General features: G+C 43.1%; 2 protein-coding genes across 9 annotated transcripts in view; one reads left to right on the top strand and one right to left on the bottom strand.

Annotated features, from left to right (window-relative positions):
* cpeb3 (cytoplasmic polyadenylation element binding protein 3) overlaps positions 1-15,564 on the bottom strand; it is a 45,641-nt gene extending 30,077 nt beyond the window's left edge. For 2 of the 7 annotated variants that reach the window (XM_084076297.1, XM_084076298.1), the window contains exons 1-3: positions 15,495-15,564; positions 11,256-12,145; positions 6,180-6,264 (exon numbers count right to left, since the gene is read on the bottom strand). In XM_084076297.1, coding sequence (XP_083932423.1) covers positions 6,180-6,264; positions 11,256-12,145; positions 15,495-15,534 — 1,015 coding nt within the window. In that variant the 5' untranslated portion in view covers positions 15,535-15,564. The other 5 variants (XM_084076292.1, XM_084076294.1, XM_084076296.1 and 2 more) reach the window with 5 other exon arrangements.
* A 203-nt stretch (positions 15,565-15,767) lies between these two features.
* Positions 15,768-21,218, top strand: part of marchf5 (membrane-associated ring finger (C3HC4) 5) — a 34,203-nt gene continuing 28,752 nt past the window's right edge. For both annotated transcript variants that reach the window (XM_084076945.1, XM_084076944.1), the window contains exon 1: positions 15,768-16,177. In XM_084076945.1, coding sequence (XP_083933071.1) covers positions 16,131-16,177 — 47 coding nt within the window. In that variant the 5' untranslated portion in view covers positions 15,768-16,130. The remainder of the gene's footprint in view (positions 16,178-21,218) is intronic.

Here is a 21,218-nt window from a genome sequence, read left to right as displayed (position 1 = left end):
TAAATCAGCCCTTTTAGTGACGGAGGGAGACAGTTGCCATCCCGAAAGCCTTAAAATAGCTCTTCAAATAGCTCTGGGCTTGTGCCATCTGCTTCCCTCCAGGGTTCAGCAGTGTGGCCTGTGGGGCCAGGGTGGCGTGCTTCTGCCGTTTGCTCTAGTGACATTTCCTCAACTGGAGGCCGAGGCTATTCTCAACCTTCCCTGTGATCACTGCGCAAGTGAGCTTGGCCTCCAGAGAAGACATGCCATTCACTTTCCCTCAGCGCCAAGCCAACATCGCCTTCCTTTCACGCGGCTGATCACTTGCAGACTGGCAAACGGCCTCAATGTGACCACTACACAATAAAATCTGGTTTTATTGTGCATGGTGGAGACGGGATGAAGAAGCTTTCTTTTTCCCAAGATATACTGTAAACTAAAGCCATGCTCACTTAAAACTGGAGAGCCAGGATGCCCTTGTAGGAGGGTGGAAAGGTCTAGTTGAGGGGCTAATATTGGAGAGAGCCCAAGAAACCAGTATAAAAGGGGTTTAAATGATATAGAATTATATTATTTATTGGGGGGGGATAACTAAGCAAAGTGATATTAAATCCTATCTTGACTTTCTTGCCAAACTGAGTAGCTCTACTCCAGCAAATGTTTTCACTTCAAAGAATTCCAAATTATTTTCTTTATGACCAAAATTCTGCGAACAACATAATGTATGGTTAAAAGAATACTATAACATGGTCAAACTGGACTACCCCATTGGATCAATGCACACGTTCTCATTCATATATAATAACCCACATATATAATAAACAATTTTGATTATCAACATTACATTTTGGTTAAAATGGTTGTGGGTGAATGTTGTTGCTAATCACTGGTGATATATCATATTATACCGTGGGTCCGCCACAGCTTAAAACGTGCACCAATAGGCCTTGCGTCAGATGGTGTATTTTAATAGTATAGCCTTTTTTTGTTTGTTTTTTGGTGAGATCTGACGTTCATAGTGACAGAACACTATACAACCGGGAAAAAAAACGGAAAAAAGTGTCGCTAGACGAAATTGAAATCTCGAGATTTCAATCTCGTCTAGCGAGACTTCCTTATTTTTTTGTTCTGTCATTATGAACGTCAGATCTCACCAAAAAACAGTTATTAAAATATGCGATCTAACGCAAGGCCTATTGGCGTACGTTTTAAGCTGTGGCGGACCCGCTTTTTTCTACTGTACCATTCATCCTAATATATCATATCATAGAAAAGGTAAGAAAACCGTGGTCCAAAATTCCCCTTTAAGTTGTGCCAATTCAAGTTGTACCAACAACAACTGTGGCAATATACCATGGCCTCTCATATACGCATTAGTGCTTAAATACACCATAAAGCAATCTAAGCTACATGATGAAAAGGAGTGGTAATTTCATCATAGTTGAAGCATTGCATTAGCATTGGACCAAGAAGCCCTGTTCTTAAGTGGTTAAACTTTTACTAGATCTCCTGATCACCGATGACTGCTTCACACCTGGAGCTCTCCATGACTCTGCCCAGGCCACGTTTTGCTCCCTCTGTTCCACATTACAGCACATATTAAAGCTGCCCCAAAACTGTACTGTGGGAAAAAAGCAGCCTTGATTATCAGAGGAGGGCAGGCGTGCCAGCAGAGAGGTGTGGAAATGTTATCCCTGCAGACAAACCCTTCCAACCCCAGAACATCACACTCTAAGCTGGGCACTGTTACGCTGTATACAGTGCAGATTTTTTTGGGGAAAAACGTAAACAGTCTAATAACCATTTAATTAATTGAAAACGCGATAGCGTATCGCGCATGTCGTGCAGTATTGTATACCATCCGAAAAAACCTAGAACACACCACTGACACCACTGTAGCAATAAGATACACCCTAAGAGGAGCAACGTGTTTTTCACAAGCCCAGTGCATTACTGACTAGAGGGGCTGAGCAGGGCATAGCCGTTTATTACAGAACCTGGTCAAGGGAATAGCCTTGTGTCCCTATCTTTCAGTGTGGCCTACTTCTTGAATTCTTCATAAGCTTTGCCTAAGAGCCCGGCCCAGGATGAGATTATTTATGACAGGATGAGCCAAAGTTCATATCTGGCAGACATGTCAAAATAATGTAAAATGATATATACAAAGAAAGAAAAACTCATACAATTGAATGGCCATGCAGAGCCAGAACACACCCAAGATTAGTAGGATGACACATTTTATACTGTAAGAGAAATGAGGCCAAAGTTTTATATTGACCATCCAGAGTGATCTCTGGGCGGTAATAAATATAGCTAAAAGAAGCTGCGATCGTCATACATTTCAAACCGCTATGCAGGTTTTTATTTACAAATTTCAATATAGCCTGAACCCCAACAGGGCTGGTTATGTTATGAATAACATGTCTTAGCTTAGGAGATGCTGACAAACTGTGATCTTTCAGTGACAAAACAAGTCCCGACTTGTTCTTTTGAGCTGGACATGGATCAGCCAAGTCATGCTGGCAGGAGTCATAGTTTTACCACCATAACAAACACTCATTTCACAAGCAGTCCATTGGTTGCAGGGTGTGATTTAACCTTTCACACTGCCAACAAACACATCACCTTATCTTTTCCAAGTCATTACTAACTGTTTAAAGTACAGGGGCATCTTTGGCTGTGGATGATCACCTCAGGAGTCGTTAACGACACGTGTCTAAAGGTTAAAGAGGTCAAGTCCAGTGGGTCAGGCACCCTCAAGCACAACCAGCTGTTTTTGGGGATTGACCTTTCACCTCAAGTCAAGCCACTGTGGCCACTTTCTGACCCTGGCACAAGCAAAGAGTCTACACTGACCTTTGTCTCTCCTCCTTCAAACATGTAGGGTTGTTCCTATCTGGCCAGATAACTTTGCAAAACAAGAATCTTGCTGTAGATGTTAATTAATGCATATCCCCAAACTTAACTTGGGGTTATACTTATGATTTAAAAAGATTATCTATTTCTAGCTTTGCAGCAAAAAAAAGTGTGACTAATTCTAGACCCGACCAATGTAGTTCTACAAGGCTTTGAGAGATTCTAAAGAAAATAGCACAACCTAGACTTCTAAGGTTTAACCACCCTTGCCTAATCTGCCTCTGACATGTGCAGTGCTTGCATTTCATGTTTTCCACCTGATAAAAAAGCGTGCTTGTCAACTCTAATCCACTGACCGATGTTCCTGTCAACAAGCACACAAAGGCAAACACCATCACCATTTGCTGTCCTTCGACTACCGACTTAAAATAAATCACCTAATAAATACCTACCATATGTATGAGAATTGAGAAGACCATCATGAAATAAACCAACCTAAATATAGTTGAGAGTACCCCTACCACACACAAAATATTGTACAGTTAGTACAATAAAAGACTGCTTGTACCAAACAAGGCATTAGCCATTCAGGTGATTTAAGATCAAGTGAATCAATTTCAACCATGTTAAAAACCTGTCTTACAGATAGAGAGATAACATAAAGGAAGTAATGGTCGCATGGGGGAGATCATGTGACGGACCAGATGACGCTTCACATGTGTAACTGTGAAAATAAGACTACAGACGAAGCGAAGGGTTGGGGTGAGTTCATCCATTTAGTCCAAACGGGGACCTCATCTTCACACTTTGAGGGTCCTGATGATTTAATGACACCTTTAAGAGATTGCGTGTAAGGAAGTGGTTGTGTGCTGATGAAATAGAGAAGTGACTGTTTGGCTGCTAAAAGCTGAGAAAACACTTGGCACGGAACCTGTGACAGCCTGACAAGAGTGTTAGATGAAAGCTCTTTGTACGGAATGTCACAGTTGATTTGCATGTCATAAACTATTTGTATATGTCCCGTCCAAGTGTGTGTGTGTGTGTGTGTGTGTGTGTGTGTGTGTGTGTGTGTCCTAGGGGAAGATCCATGGTCTTTATGCGTGTGTACATGTGTGCGCACGAGGTGGGAATGGGTGGGTGCTAACTCTACACACGTGAGCTCAGCTGACCCAGTTGAGAGACTCCATGCACTCCCAGTGTGTGGCACAGCAGAAAGAGCCTGTTTGTTTAGGACATCCCCCCCCCTGCCCCTTCTAGCATTCACCCCTCCAAAACAACGCAGCGGTTCCCTGTGCATACCATTCCGACTGGTTTAATGAGTATTTAGGAGAGGATTGCGAAAATTAAGTGTCACACCCCCACCCCACCACATACCCACACTTTCAACCAACTCCTCCCTAAACAAACTGAGGAAAACAAGTTGAATCTAAAGATCCCTGCCCATCTCCCTGTCTGAACCAAGACCGAGGGACCCCACCAATTCTCAAGTCTGGTCACAAAACGCATACCCACACACCCTCAACACACTTTCAACCAACTCCTCCCCACACAAACTGAGGAAAACAAGTTGAATGTAAAGATCCCCGTCCATCTCCCTGCCTGAAACAAGACTGAGGGACCCCACCAATTCTCAAGTCTGGTCACACAACGCTGCAAAAAAAGAAAAACAGAGAGAGAAAAAAGCACAAACACAGAAGAACTCGTAAAACACTCGAGGAAGAACAACTATTCTGGTCACAATGAGAAGTATGCAAGAAATGCCTGTGATGGAACATTGGTGGGCAGGGCTTATTTGTTTGAGGAACATGCTTTGCTTTGCCTGCTAGTCCTGTTGGTTACTATGAGAGACCACCTGAAAATGACAAGAGGTCATTTTCTTATGCCAAAAAGTTATGGGCAAAAACCAAGGACAGGAATGAAGGCCAGGTCCAAAGTCCACACCTTGGGCCTGGCCTTCATTCCAGTCCTTTCTAAGCTGATTGACTAGGACTGACTACTAGCGTGGAGAGCAGGGTGGAACCTGGGCTGTGGCAGGATCAATCGATCAATCGTAAATTCCAGTAGAAGACTTCCAGCGGCCTTATGCTGTTTACATGATGATGAGTACATGACAGAGGCTGGAATGTAAAACCAAGCCAGCCCCACCCACCTTTTCACCATCCTTTTATTATCTATACTTTTTCTTCCTCTTATCCACCACTCTACAACCCAATGGCAAAGGTTTCACAGGAGACTCAGGCCCCTCTCCGGGCCTGACCAGAATGACCTTTTTTCTGTTTAAAACAATGCTCTCTGTACACACGACTGGAAAAACAGACCCTACGCATGAGAAAGCAACAGGGCTCTGTTCATTCTATACCCCCTCCACTGCTTCTCCCTAACCCAGTCTTTCCATTGTTGAGTGACTGTAAAAACAACACCCGACCTGACAGGGGTGCGTTTAGCCAACTGGATCCAACGTTTTTACAACAGGCACGTGACCTATACGGGCAAAATATTAGCTTAAGGGGTCCGACATACACTGGATGGCCTGCCCTCAAAAGTGGTGTGAAGAAAGATTCCATTACTCATCATTGCTGAAACCCTCCATTGTCCTCGAGTAGGGCTTACAAATAAGGATTCAAAAGGTGCTACATTTGTGCTTGCCACTGCATTTGATCAAATGTTTCATGGGCATCAGGATGGAGACATAAGTCAGACATTTGTTTTGAGCTTTCGTGCGTGCACGCACACACACACACACACACACACACACACACACACACACACACACACACACACACACACACACACACACACACACACACACACACACACACACACACACACACACACACACACACACACACACACACACACGTATGTTTTCATTGCATTCGTTTTAAGCCAATATATTGAAATGCATTACTGCAGACGATCACTCAGCATTCATGTTCATAACAACATACTGGTCCAGTTAATATAAACAGACATGTCATTGTCACATCACTTCACTTCAATTTAGCAGAAGGTAAGAGAGAAATTACAGAGGTAAAGACATGCAAGTTGGCAATTAAGATCACACTAGTGCACACACACACACACAACAAAACAGTATAAAAGATTTTGCAGGTAAGGCCAAGGTTAATTACTGATTTTAAGTTGCATAAAATTATGATCCATACTGTATTGGTAGAGGGGGCAAATAGAGCAAAAGAAAAAAAAGGTACCAAGAGATGATGCGCCCATGAAGCCATAACAACCCAAATAAGTGTGGACATATAAATATTCCTAACCTGCAAAATGATTCCTCCATATAATATCAGCGATTGTCATTGGTGGGCCACCAGCAGGGTGTGGTTTACCTTTGTCATGGTCAGTCCTTATCATATCCATTAAGGAATTCTCCAAAGAGTGCAAGCTAAATGCATCAAAGGGCCGATTCCGGTCCTGCAACACAAGAAGAAACAGAAAGCGGATTGAGGTTCAGAGTCATTCTGGTGGTTGATGGCGAAAAAATACCTGAGAGTGTGTTCTTTACTGTGATTATGGGTTCTTTGGTGAGTGGGTGGCTTAGATACATATCTGTCACACCCATAATCACAGCACAGAACACCCATCTCACGTATTATGGCATTTATATAATGGGCACAAACCACAGTACTTGAAAGGTTTTTCTCAAAGAAAAGAACGAGAAAGATAGCTTCGTAGCTCCCTTGTTGGCAGCTGGCACAGGAGTTATAGTGTAACCAAATCCATTTTCTGTAACGAACGTCAAACTATCCCAAGAATCATCCCTGCATCTTTGATCAGTCAGATTACCGTACATAGCATGAAGCTGCTGACTGAAGTCCAACTCAAATATTTGCACTGTGAAGATGACATTGTGCATTTGCACAATAACATGTGCATGAAAAAACACACACCCACACAGATTCGATTTTTTGTTAATCAACTGTTTGTATTTGTTTTTTTCCCCGTTTTTTAATTATCCCCTTTAAGTCATTGCCAATTCCCCTCATGTGTAGGACTATAGTCCCTGTCGTTGCCAACCCCTACTTGTTGGAATTGGGGAGGGTGTACAACCACGTATCTCCTCCGATACATGTGACATCACCAGCCACTTCTTTTCAACCGGGTTTCACCAGGAGGATGAAATGCGTGCAGAGGAACACGCTACCTCTCCTATTTTTGCTCCCTGCTGCTGAACAGGCACCCGACCAATCTGTAGGAGTCGCTAGTGCAGCAACAGAGAACGCCCTCCCCTGCTGCGAGTTTAATAACCTGTTTGTCAGTGGTATCACCAACGGATGACCTTCATACAAACCCCATTACACCCAAAGAAAAAGATCAATTTCAGCCATGGGAACAAGGCATACACAGTACATTTCGCCTTGTTGTTGAAATTCTGGTTGGTTACCTTGCTCAAGGGCAGATCAGTGTAGCAGTAGCCAGCACACTGCATGTACCAACAGCACCCTGCTATTGTTACATCAGCTAAGCAGACAGGAACAAACTGCCACTCTAACCTCAACCAATCTAGGCCAATACAAATTAGGAGTTTGAAAGCAGACATTAGTCAAGCTTTGCTAAATTAGATGCTCTGTGTCGGCCTTGGGGACGACAATGATTTCAGTAAAAAGTGGGTGAGCATCTGGGACATCGCTTGTTTTTTGGACAAAATGACACTTGCATACAATGAACTGGACAGTGGCTGGATTCTTTTTTTGGTAGATTCCTACCATCAAAATCAGGCATGTGCAGAACAACGGTCAATATTGTGGTGGTCAGCGTTATTTGGAACTTGTCACATGGACCCCTTACCACTTCACAGCCCGGGAATATGCATATATATATACATATACATACATATATATATGCACACACACACACACACACACACATATATATATATATATATAAAATCTTAAATTTATTCCATTTTACTGTTTGACAAAGCCTCAACTGGCTGCCTGGAGCCCAATTCTTCAATGCAACCGTTTCGAGATCATCCTCAGAAATTGTTTTTTTTTCCTTCTTTTTTTCCTTGGGTTGTGAAGGAGTGCTAAGGGATTCCATGTGACAAGTTCCTAGTACCGTTGAGTGCCATTTGGTATGCGTCTGAATCTGTAATTTACAGAACCACTCTCAACCAATTTCCTGGTTCTGTGATGCCAAGACAGGTCCATTTGAACCCAGGGGTCGATACAGAAAGTCAATGCAATGTCGGCGGTATATATTCACGGTTTGGGGTTACACCACCCGCTGTTGATTAAATATTTGTAACTCTAGCGTAGGCAAATGAATGAATAAGAATGGCATTTGTGCCAAAGGTAAAGACTGCGAGAAAGTATAGCTGGCATGCCTGACAATGAGAGCCAGAGCTAGGTGCTAGCCTTGGCAGCTGTGTCCTGTGTCCACTGCCCTCGTCGGGGCCACATTGTTTGCACACCAGGGCTATTGTTGTGCATTCGGCTGAGCATTCAAAAGTGTTATTCCCCCACTCTGGACCCGGCAGTGCGGCATAGATAAAAATCTGCCCACTTGGTACAAATGGCAAACACTTAAAACGCTGAGCTTTTCATTCCCCCCCTCCTGTCAGACACACACGCATAAACGCAGTCCGGGGGTGGGAGATGATGGCTCACTCATGGTGAAATCACCTGAGGAGGACCACATTATGTACCGACCATAAACCATGTAGCCCCCTTCTTGTTAGAGATTTTACTGTTGTTAATACACCACATATGCAAGAGGCACAGCATGTGGACTGCAGGTTGAGATCAGCCGGTCTCGAAGGCTGCCTATGCTTTAATTCATCTTTCGTTATGACCCATAAAATGAGAATGCATTTATGGGTTTAAAAATGATTGATAGCAGGCTTAACAAGACAAATGTGTTTGATTTGTTTAATAATTTATAAGAGAATCAATAGTCAAGAGGGGTAAGCCAAGGGGCACGTCACATTTGGGTTAGTGCAGACCCTAGATTGATTAATATATTGCCTGTGAAAATTGAGCATTGGTTTGAAGTGTAAGCAGCAGTGAATAAAAAAGAAGAAAATAACATCCTGGCAAAGTGCATATTTTGTTCAATCAATTAGAACGACAGTATAATTGGTCACATACTGCACTGTGTATATCGATGTCACAGCCAGGCTGTGTATTAGTGTAGAGCAGCCCAATGCAAAAGGTTAAGCAAAAAATTGCTTAAATTAGACAAGCAACCATAATATTCATGTTACTCCTGAGTCCTCCTGACACATTGAAAATGCAAATTATCCTTTTTACGCCTTCAACCTTGACAATACCCCTGCCATTTTGCATAACCATCAGACTAACATTTGACTGCAGAACCTGCCTGTCACTCAGCTAGCTAAACTTCCAACATCCGATATGATATGAAGCGATAGGGATCACCGGAGTGTGCACAACAACTGCCTCTAACGTCATGTCAAATGAGGGTGTCTCCCGAGATGTTCATGTGACTTTGTTTTTTAAGCCTCACATGAACATGCTAAGTTGAATTCCACACATTCCTGGCACTTTAAGCAGCAGCCAACAACAGGCGAGTACAAGCACATGCAAGAGCACATGGTAGTTAAAGATCTGCAGTGTTCATCTGTCCGACTTTGAAAGAATCTTGGGTGGGGATCTACAGAATCCATGGCAGATACACCTGGCACCAGTTGTCTAGTTGTCAGGGTGGTTTACTTCATTTCCCTGGCCTGCTCAGCTCAGCTATTTTGCCTGAGTTTCACTTCAGCAAATAGGCCACTCTATACAGCCTGACATGTGGTCCTCTGACCTTGTGTCCTGGTGATAACTAGCTCTGTGAGTCGGCCAAGTCAAGAGAAAATAGATTGAGGCTCACCAGAGGAAACAGAGTAGTAAAAGGAGAGACAGACTGACACACACAATCATTATCTCCACAAAAAAGGAAAGAAAAAAGGGGGATATATGCTTCAAGCTGGCTGGAATTTCACCCTGCACTAGGGCAGCGTTTCTCTGGCACATGCTGTCCTCTCTGCAAGTTTAATGTTTTGGCTCACACGCTGTAGTCCAGGGCTTCCTTTTAAAAGGTTGAACAATACTGCTCTTTATTAAGCTGGTGACCTAAGAGGGTACATTCAAACTAGCTTATTTTTTAAGTTTGTTTGTTTTCAGGAACACAGTCCATGACTAAACATATGGGGGATACACATGACTGATCATCCTCCTGTAGAGCAGAACCCACTGTATAGTTTCACATAGCCTAAATCCAGGCAATTGTGAAATATGAAGTCAAGGCCAATTGAAACATTCTACTTTGAAGAGGCGTTGAATAATATTCTGCCATTAATAATCAGATTATAATAATGGCAGCACCTTATCTACACCGCGTTTCATGAGTTGATTGTGGGGCATGGCAATGTTACTTACAGATCGCAATCGAAACATTACGTCTGGTGAGATTTTGCTGGTCATTAATCGTTGTGAGTATCATGACAGCGAGAAGAAGCACAGCGGTACAATGAATATCATGTTTAATAGCCGCCCACTTCTACAGAACAAGCCAATCAACGTAGAGCATCGTGTCCTTTAAACGAATACCAAAACGCTCGCCCCAAAACACAGTCGCCCCGGGGCAAATCCGGCGGCTCCAAAGACTGCAACCCTAACCTGGTATTCCTACACGTGACGTAACCTTATTAGTAAACTATGCAAAAACCTAACCTTATTCATAAACTTAACTTCAGTAAAACTATGCCTAACCCTAAACTTATTTCTAACCTTATCCTCAGTAAAACAAATACAAGAAGAATACAAGAACCGCTGGTCCGCGAAAAAAAGAATGGGGGCAAGCGTGTTTTAGGGCGAATCTTCCTGTTACCCTTTAAACCCCCAGAGTGTGAGCTGGCATCAATAAGAGAAGCAAATTTAACCGTTTCATGCAATAATAATAAACTGTTCGTATGAACACAAGGCTTGGCCTGTGTGTTTTGAACATGCCACTCGTTTTACAGTGTATAATACATTTATATTGATTACTTCCTGGTCAATCGATTTGACTGCACATCAAAAGTGTTGACAGCTGTTGGCATAGATTAATCACGTTTGGAAATGTGTGTCGCTCACAAGTCCAGTTACTCTAATCGAGTGCAGCTTTATTTTTTTTGCCATGGTCGTAATAATAATTTTTAAGAAAACATCCACCTATTTGAAAATGGCTCTGAAGGTCATGTCCTATGCTACTCATTAGTACGATTTTGAGCAACCATTAAGGTTTTAAAAATCAGTATGGTGGTTAGGCAATGTTAAATAACATTTTCTCAGTTTAGTGTATTATACCATATAGCCTGTTAAAAATAAAAATAGATCAGCATCAAGACAACACTTTAGCTGTAGCCTATATGTCGGCATATAACTAGGCCGTAAAGCTTTAAGAGCATTCAGAAATACCTGAAAAGGCAGTATATTGTTGCTGTTGTCCGTCCTAAAGCCGCTGTCCTCCATCCAGGACTTGGGGGTGAGGGGACCGGCTCTCGGGAATTTGGGGGGCGCTATAACGTTGCCAGAATAGGGCTTTTTCATAGGGGAGATGGGGTTCATAGGAGAAGGCACCCCGACGCCGACACCACCGACCCCGACGCCCACGGCTCTCCGAGGGTCCCTGCCTGCCTGCAGACCGCTCCAGGGGTTGGAGGCTGTGCTCCACGCGGCGTTCTGGTGATTATTCCAAGCGGACGACGAGGCAGAAGACGACGAACCCTTGCTGTTCATGATGGTCTGATAAGCGTTCCTCTGTGGGAAGGGGCCTTGGTTGGGGCTGACGGGGGATCTCCTCTGCTGGGGCTGCTGCTGCTGCTGCTGCTGCTGGGCTTGCTGCTGCTGCTGCTGGTGCTGAGACTGAGCCAAGCCGATCTGAGGCGAGAAGTTACCTCCAAACACGGGGTTCACGTGGTGGTGGTGAGGGAAGTTCTGGAAAAGCATCGTCCCGTTCACCGACGCCGCCGGTATTCCTTGATAAAAACTATCGTCCACGGCGTTTGTGGTGCTTCCTCCAGTGGACCAGGTGCTTCCAAACGACGGGGAAAGGGTGCCACCGGTTTCCTGCGGCTGATGAAAACTCAAACCCGATGGCAGGATCGGTGACTCCATCGGCACTTTCTCTTTGTGGTTCAGCGCTGATGAAGCTGCTTGGTTGGTCGACGGACTCTCCTCCGATGAAGGGGGTTCCGATGAGGGGGTCGGGGTAGAGGAGGGAGGGTCTACGTTTGTTGGATCTTGCTGATGATGAGGCTGGGCTTTGTTTTTGTCCATCAGTAAATCATCCTGCATGGTTTGCTGAGCTGGAAATGGAGAAAACAGAGAGGGTTGAGTAAGTTATACTGTAGGATATCGCCGGGTTGTTAAGAAGACAACTTCATGGATATATATTATATATATAGCCCAATACAGGTTATCCTTCATATTATGAAGGAACCAGCAGGTAATTGCCAGGCAAATTCATCATCACCCATTTAGCCTGGGGTAAAATCAGCCTACTAAAGTGCTTCATTAATTTCCACAAGCTGTTCTATTTAACTCATTCTGCTCTGTGCTACACAGGAGGATGAACGCGGAGCAAACATACGGTACCGATATTCACCAGAATTCGCCACGTCTCGTTTTCCCCTCACACAGGAACTCCGGACAGAACAAGCAATGTGAAACTGATTCTGTCTGTTTTGCCCAAGATCCTCCCCTCAATTAATTTGCATACGTCAATAAATAGGACACACAGCTGTCCTTCGACAAGGTTAAATGCGTTCTATACCTCCTTGACCCACCGCCTCGCAACAACAAGGCACAAGGTGTCAGATCCTCCTCAACAAACTGACAGCCACTACGGCGTATCATTCGCCCGCACTGCCTTCGCGACGACATGCAGTAGTAGGCTAAGTCAGTGGTTCTCAACCTGTGGGTCGGGACCCCACATGATTTTCGGGTGGTCCCCAGATAACAGTGAAGTGACTTTTAAGACATTTGTAATACCTACAAAAATAATAATAAAAAAAGACCATTACTGCAAAAGTAATCAACAAACTATACTATAAAACATTGGCCAAATTGTCAAATAATATAAGAAAGAGGCAAACATTGTGAAAATAGCCGATCTACAAGCTCATAACGCCTGGCTATTTTCCACTATTTATCTGTAGAACGGAGTCAAACAAAATTGGGGGTCCCCAGGGGGGAGGGGGGCTCACGGCCTAAAAAGGTTGAGAACCACTCACATAGCCCATGTGACGCACTTGTCGGTGAGCCGGTGCTACTTTATTATATCGAGAAGAGCTCTAATTGTAGGGGCTTGTTCATTGGCACACTAGACGTTCACAGTCCACACTTGCAGAGGTATTGATCTAATAGAAGCTGCATAACGGCAGTGTAGCTACTGTAGCCTACGGTGCTTAATGTGAGAAATTCGATATCCAAGACCACCACCAGTAGGCTATAACGGAAAGCTCCACCCTGCATGTGTGGTCATTTACTTTACATGATAGACACATTTCTATTGGCCTGCCTTATCTTATCTACCTATACCATGCAAATATTATATTATAGTTTACAATTCGCATCTCGAATCAATCGATAGCATCCGTTTTATGTCATTTCACTTTAACTGGATGAACCATATGCAGTCAGGCTATATTCTCCATCAATTTCAAGTCGTAGATAATAACCCACATTAAATATACCACATTATGCTATGCTTGCTCGTGAGCCCATGAACACATGCGTTGTCGTCTAAAGCAGTAAGCTACACTTCTCATTGCGTGGGCTATAGATATATAGACAATATTCAGTAGTAAACCTTATAATAACAATGATGGCTACCGTCGCATTGAACAGGCTGTCAGGCTACACGTATAAAGTTAGTATTATCGGAACCTGGCTGCGGTTAAAATGCAGCCTAAACCTTATAGGCTACCACCATGCATGCAACAACATATGTAATTTACAAATAATCCATATTATAAACACCCATTCGTATGGCAAATTGTAGTTCTAAATGACAGCTAACGGATAGGTTATATACGAGTGGACTTCCAAGATAATGGCAATTGTTTTCTCTTCGAAGCGCAGCCTTTTTTTCCAAGGTCATCAAGATGTCTAATAACTCTAGTCAGGTATTTACTCGTCCTTTTTTCCAAAGATATTGCCACATTTTGACCATCTAAACGCCTATTCTTCGTGGTGATCAAGAGAATACGTTCATAAAGCTGCCTTGTCTTGAAATCCCTTTAATCCATATGTCCTCCATACAAACAAGAAAACAGCATGCACACACACACACTCGGTGTCGCTTTTCTGCCATGGAAATTACCTTTATCGTTCACCTTTTTGGACTCTGTAAATAAAGCTATTTCTGTTTGCCTCGTCTGGGTTGTGAGATATGACAAACTACCCTTGTGCCGAGGTAGTCAGCAGTTGCCTCAACAGCTGATTGACTGCGGCGCATGGATGATGCAGTGGAGGCAGGTGGGAGTTGTAGTTTCTCCCTGTGCGTAGTCGTCACAGGCTATTCTTGAAAACTGGATAATGTTGTAGGCCCTATAACTGTTGTCAACCATACCATACTAATATCATTGGGGAATGTTATTCTGTAAAACGTGATAGCCTAATGTGTCAGTCCTGGTGTTAAATAGTGAGAATTTGGCAGAGACTGTTTGCACCCTATCTGTCCGTCCGTGAGTTTGTCCGTGTATGTGTCTGTGAGCAGCTAATCTCCGGCACTGTTGGGCCAATCGCAGCAAAACTGTGCACGCACACTCCCTGGATGCCAGAGAAGAACCTCTGCCCCAAAATTTTCAGATCGGACGGTTATAGGAGGTCAAATTTTGCAAAACACATTTTTTGATATAAAAATATATGATATATATAATATCGGTACACAGTAGGCCTATCTCTATAATCATTAAACAAAACAGGTATTTCAGATTTTTCATATTCCATCCTGATTGGCTAAGATTGGCTTCCAAAGTTGGAAGAGTGCTCCGTTTTGAACAAAATGCCTCAAATAATGAAGGCCAATCTGTTTTTACTGACTGCGTTTTTACTTTGTATGCCCACACCCTAGAGGCCAAGGAAAAAACATTTTACATCCTGATTGGCTAGATTGCCATGCATCTAAAGTTTGCATGCGTGGCTCGTTTTGAACAAAATCCCTAAATCATGAATGCAGCGTGCGATTGCCGTGAAACTTTGCACGTACATTCCTACTAGACCGAGGAAGAAATACCACCCTTTTCACATTGGCCTTTATAGTGCCACCAGCAGGCCGATGATTTTTGCTAAACACATTTTTATTGTATGCCAGAAAATGGCTCAAATCATGAACTGATTGCAGTGAAAGGCCGATGAAGAAATGCCACCCTTTTCACATTGGCCTATTATAGCGCCACAATACCCTACCTGACCTGGCGGAGACCTGTGCTCCGAGGAGCACTTTTTGTGAGAGAGAGAGAGAGAGAGAGAAGCTAATTGACACTGTCAATAAAATATAACATGTCTACTCTCTAACTTGCATACATTTTACAGAAATTAAGGTGGGTTTACTTTGCACTCAATAAGGGTACAGTTTTGCATCCAACCAGAATATCCTCATGATGACAGACGACTGGTAAAAAGAAAGACAGTGTAATAAAAACATCTTACCGCAATAAGAAGTGTTCTGTAGCCATATGTGTATCTTCATGATGGTTTAAGAAGACCTAGTACCTCTAGGCAGACCCGTCAGAGCGCTTCGGAACATTAATTTGATATTTTCGGCCACATGAGGGAGGGAAACATAACAGTGCAACTACATCATAGAGTTATAGAACTACATATCCCATGTTGCTGTGGGCGAACGCGTGCTCCTTCGCCCTCTGACAACGTTCTTGTTGTGATGATGTCAGTACGTAGCCCCTCAACTTTGCGTCACGTAACGTTACGTATCAGTCAATGGAGTCAAACAAGCGGTCAAACCGATGCGATTGTGTTAATGACAGTGTTAATGGATGTAAACGAGGTCCTTACTTGACATAATACACAAGTCATCGATAATTGCTCTTTTACGTTATCATGACGGCGTAGAAACATTCTTTATAGATGTCGTTACGTGGCTGCTAGCTAGCTTGCAGCTGACGCTCCGTGTCAACACAAAGGCCTCAGTCCCCAAGTTAGCATTAGCAACTCTGCTAGCTAGCTGCCAAGTTTAGAGCAAGTGACAATATCACATTTTATTCTTTGAGCCTTTAGCTGGTCAATTTAAATTGCTCCATTCAAGCGGTGACTGGGGTTTCTGCGGTTATGGCGGAACAGGAGGATGCAGTGGCCATGCAGCAGAATTTGGACAGGTGAGTTGAAGTTGGACTGGAGGCCAACCAGCTAACGTTAGCTACCCACAGAGCTTAATGCTACTGTAAGCTATAACGTTAGCGTACAGTCTGATGTTTGGTATTAGACCAAGGGTCTTCAACAGGGGGTCCGGGGCCCCTAGAGGGTCCTCAGAGTTACTACAGAGGGGCCACCAAAGTTTATGTGATAGGATTTATTTATTTCTTCACATTAACCACTTGAACCCTAGTATCCTTATTCTGAGGGGAACATTGGCCGAAAATTGCAGATCTACAAGCTCACCAGCCAGCTGGTGTGGAGGGAAAAAAGAGCAAACCAAGGACAGAGGCGAAGGTCAAGTTTACTAAGTATTGAGGGTTTAAGTGGTTAAATGTCAGAAATAAACAAAAAACATTAATTGACACAACACTGAGGACAGTGCTGTCAATATGTAGTGGGGGTCCCACTCCCTGCTCCATCTCTCTCTCTCAGCTAAGGGGTCCTTGGCCTGTAAAACGTTGAAGACCCCTGTATTAGACAAATCACCCTTGACAGCTGACAGCTGCGTGGGGGACAATAACATAGTAGTGGTCAAAATAAGCAACATTGTAATGTAGTGCTTTACACTTTTCATTTTAAGTCAGCAAGAGGGATTTGATGCTTGGAATTCTGTTATTTGTTAATTGCAATCAAATATGTATCCGACACAACAGAAAGTTGGAAATGTTTATGTAACACAAATTATGGAACAGTAGTATTCCTTAATTTATTTTAACACAGATATGACTATATTAATAGTCACCTAACGTTACTCATCCTGTTGATATTCATAGTCCTGTAACTTGTGCCTACTGACTGTTATGTCTAAATTGGCACGTTCATTGTTTATGCATAACTAGTTTAAAGAAAGGGTACATTCTGAGTGAGTGGACTTTGAACACATCTTGTATAACGTATGGTACGATCATAGAGCAGAGTGACCCTTTACATTTTGACGGGTAAACAAACAGCTGGAGTTTGTGGTTGTGTTTCATTTTGGGTGTTACTGTGATTTCACAGCAGACATTCTTACAGCATTCTCAACTTTCTCCACAGCATGGACAGCTCCTGTACAGTTAACTTCATCCAGGCACCCACAAATGCCTAAATGAAACGCCCACCACAATATACCTGCTGGCAATAAAATGATAATTCTGAGACCCTTGTGGGCAGAATTTTGCCTATATGAACTCTATTACAGATTTTTATCAAGGTAGATTTATATGGTTCCACCGGTAACGGGAAAGTGGGCTCCTGGTATTTCTGGGCACCTTTTTGTTCTTTGTACACTGGGCACCTCTGGGCCAAATAATCCGGAACACAGGGCACCTTTTGGGAAGAACACTGGGTACCTGAGGTGGATTTATTTTGGAATTTATTTTTTCTATCCTTAAAGTAGTGTACATTTCAGATACATTTGGCAATATTGTGTTATTTTTTCCTATCCCTATCATACAATTAATGTATAAAATCCCTTGTGCTGTAACCTGTTCTTTCTTACAATGCCCTATTCTGTCAAATAAACTTGACAACTACTTGTAGCCGATCTACAAGCTCACAACGTGTTGCAAGCTTGTAGATCTGTCTGCTATTTCTGGCGAAGAGATTTGGTGTTGAAGGAAACAACGCAGACGCAGTACAGTTGCAAGTCAGATTCGTTAAAGTGGTTGAGAGAATTATTGGAACGTTCAATGAATTAATAGAAACAAATGTATCTGCAGTCTCATTGTGTGAATGTTCTCATGACGCAAACAAACAACAAACAGTTCCAATGACTAGGATACACAGAGTGAGACATATTCTTTCAGACTAAACCACTTGACGGAACGCAACGGACTAAACCACTTGGCCACATGATTTGTTCTTGATTGTACGGCATGGCTTAAGAAAAACTGCCAATTTACAAGCTTACAACGTGTTGCGCTGCGCCGAGTTGTGAGCTTGTAGATCAGCTTGTCCTTGTGTGACACAGTGCTCACTTTGCTACATCAAAGAGAGTTCATTGAGCCTTATAATAATGGCATTATTTGGTGTCACCTCACTCGTAGTGTCTATTTTAAGAATGCGTAATAACATGAGCTGTCACCTTTTTTACCCCTGGTCTGTTTGCATGCCTGCGTTTAAGACTTCAAGCACAAAGTATTGCCGGTGCCCAGTCGACTTTGGTGCTCAGAAATACCAGGTGCCCACGGTGTTTTGGTGCCCAGTGTTCCCGGCGCCCAGTCGTTTTTGGAGCCCAGAAATACCAGGTGCCTACTGTTCTGAGGTAGCTGGATTTGCGAGGTGCCCAGAAGGTTTAGGTGCCAACTGGACCTATATCCGGTTTCACCTATTAAAATGATCTGACATTTGACGAGAGCACAGATTACAAAAATGTAAGTTCTTTGGTACAAGACTACTAGCGCGACAAAGTAACAGCCTACAAGTCATTATCAATGGAAGCCAGCGACATGATACCCCAAACCTATCAGATGTGCAAAAGCAGGCTGGCCTTGCGGTCCGGGCACCTAGGCTTATAAGTAGCCTGTCAGCACACTGCGGGTTCGAGTCCCGTTCCCGACAGTCTTTGCTGTATGTCTCTCCCCATCTCTCTGCCCTGTTTCCTGTCCATCTATACTACAAACTATAAAAAAAGGCCCAAAAATATATCTTACAAAAAAAAGATGTGCAAAAGCAGCAGGTTTACCTGAATTCAGCTGTGTTGACACTATTCCACAATGCTAAGCACTAAAGCAATAAATTGGGCGTAAACAATGTCAACAGCTGTCAAACAGCTGTCAACATGTGTACCTGCTGTCCTGATGAAAAAACGGACTGTATGGAAAGTAGTGCATTTTGAACTCAAAGATTTAAACTGAGTGATGGGAAATGAATCAATATTGATTGACTCAATATATGACCATTTATCAGCAAAAATCAAAATGTATACATTGTTTACAAACAAGCTGTGAATGACGTGCAACGCGTCCATCCGCATTTCTCCGCCCTTACTCCGCTGCTGTCTGGGCAGAGAGCAGCTGGTGTGTCGTTCAGACCACCTGCCTGAAACGGCCCATGATTGTGTATGTTTATTTGTCTATCAATCTACAACTGGTAGTTAATAACTTTGATATTCTCTTATGTGCATACATAAGTCTGTTTCTGTTGAAAGCAGTGTTGGGCATAAGTAAAAGTAACGCGCTACTGTAATAATACTGTTTCCAGTGAAGAGTAATTTAACAAATTACTGGGTTAGGGTTAATAATATCAGTTACAATTTCCACGAGCCTTGATGGAATTGCAGGTCGAGACCTAGTGCATGTAGTGTGATTTGCGGGTTGTCATGATTTAGATATTGTCTTGAGTTATGCTGCGATGCAATGATGGGCTGAAGGCCTTAAGACAACAGTGGAGTGAGTTGGACTTGTCTAACTCTCCCCTCCCCAAGGAATAAGGAGTTACAATGTCTATACAATGAATAAATATTACAAGACTGTTCAATCTCTGTACCCACAAGCCACAACAACATGTGTGTTCTCCCTCCGCCTGATTTGTTCCATTTTCATGCCACTGCATCTTTCATATGCCTGATTTATACTTGGTTGCATGCCTTGTCGTGCACCGAACATAGCTGATATACAACTACAAGCTCACAACACATGATTGTGCTGCGACACGTGAGCTTGTAGATCGGCAGTTTTTTGTAAATCAGTCACACTCACTGAAAACCACTTGATGCTTTTATTTAGCAGTCCAAATGTAGTAGACAGTCCATCTAAATTCTTTGTACAGCTCACCTTAATCAAAGTGTTGCCTATTCCTTGTCTAGATAGCTCGTCATATTGTTGAATACACTAACATCCCTAGTGTTAATTATCTCTGATGCATGTACAAATGTAACCAAATGGACCTTTTCCAACTTCCAACAAGATTTGACTGTGTGCAGAAAAAAGGGGGTTGTAACGAAAAAGGAACGAGCAGCGTAACTAGTTACTGTTAGCAGGGAGTAATAAGTAAAGGAGTAATGTGTAATGTATTACTTTTCTTTAACGGGCCCAACACTGGTTGCAAGTTGAAGTGGTGTTGTTGAGTGATGTGTTTCTAGTCCACGGCCAGCGAGACCCAGGGTACTGCAGTGATCAGTGGCCAGCTGCACCCAGTATCAAAGCACACAGACACAGGCAGGAGAAATGTGGACACTAGAATCTCACCTCCCATGGCTTGTTTGTACGATTAATATATTTTACGCATTAAATATGTATGGCATATGCCAGGTAGTTGCCCAATCTTCATTGCTTTCACATGCACAGCTGCTAGTTTAAAACTTAAACTTTGATATAGAAAGTAGCAACCTTTTTATATGGCAGTGCAGCACCTGTGGAAAGCACAGTACCTGTAGAAAGCCTGCTGTGAAAATGACACAAGTGATCTTCATAATCTATTTATCTTTTATATCTATTAATTCTCAAAACATGTGTCTGTGTGTCCCGCAGCACGGGTGCCGCCCAACCAAATGGCCTCAAACTTGGTGTGTGTGTCCCACATGACCAGGGGGGTGCTCTGTACAGTGCCGAGTGGCAATTCGATCGGACGAACAGTTCCCGAGAACCGAAAAAACACAAATATCTGTCTGACCGTGGGTGTGTGGAGGACGCACCGATACTGCAGAGAACGCACAGAATTGCCGTGTTTGGGGTGTGTGTATGCATCGGATTCCCTGATTGGCCAACCTGGCCCCGTCGGCTTCATAGATTGGTGAAGCTTCGGGTAAGGTGTGTGCAGCATAGCCATGGCTGAGCTTCGCTTCCTGTCGCCAATTTAAGTGGCATTGTGTGCAATGAAACAGGAAGTACGAGAGCTGTGGTCATGGTGAAGGGAGCGAACGAAAGCAGCGGCCGTGAAGCAAAACGCAATGCGCGTGAAACTGACAACGGGTACGAGTACATATTATTATTCAGATATTCAGATATTCCATTGACTACCTTTTATATGAAATAAAGTAAAATACTTCAGAACATATAAAACATGTGTGATTGGTGGTCC

The sequence above is a fragment of the Gymnoscopelus microlampas genome, assembly GCF_963454915.1.
Source record: "Gymnoscopelus microlampas genome assembly, chromosome: 13".
NCBI classification, from domain to species: Eukaryota; Metazoa; Chordata; class Actinopteri; order Myctophiformes; family Myctophidae; genus Gymnoscopelus; species Gymnoscopelus microlampas.
Note: the sequence above shows the minus strand (reverse complement) of the source record. Positions and strands in the feature narration are given on the sequence as shown.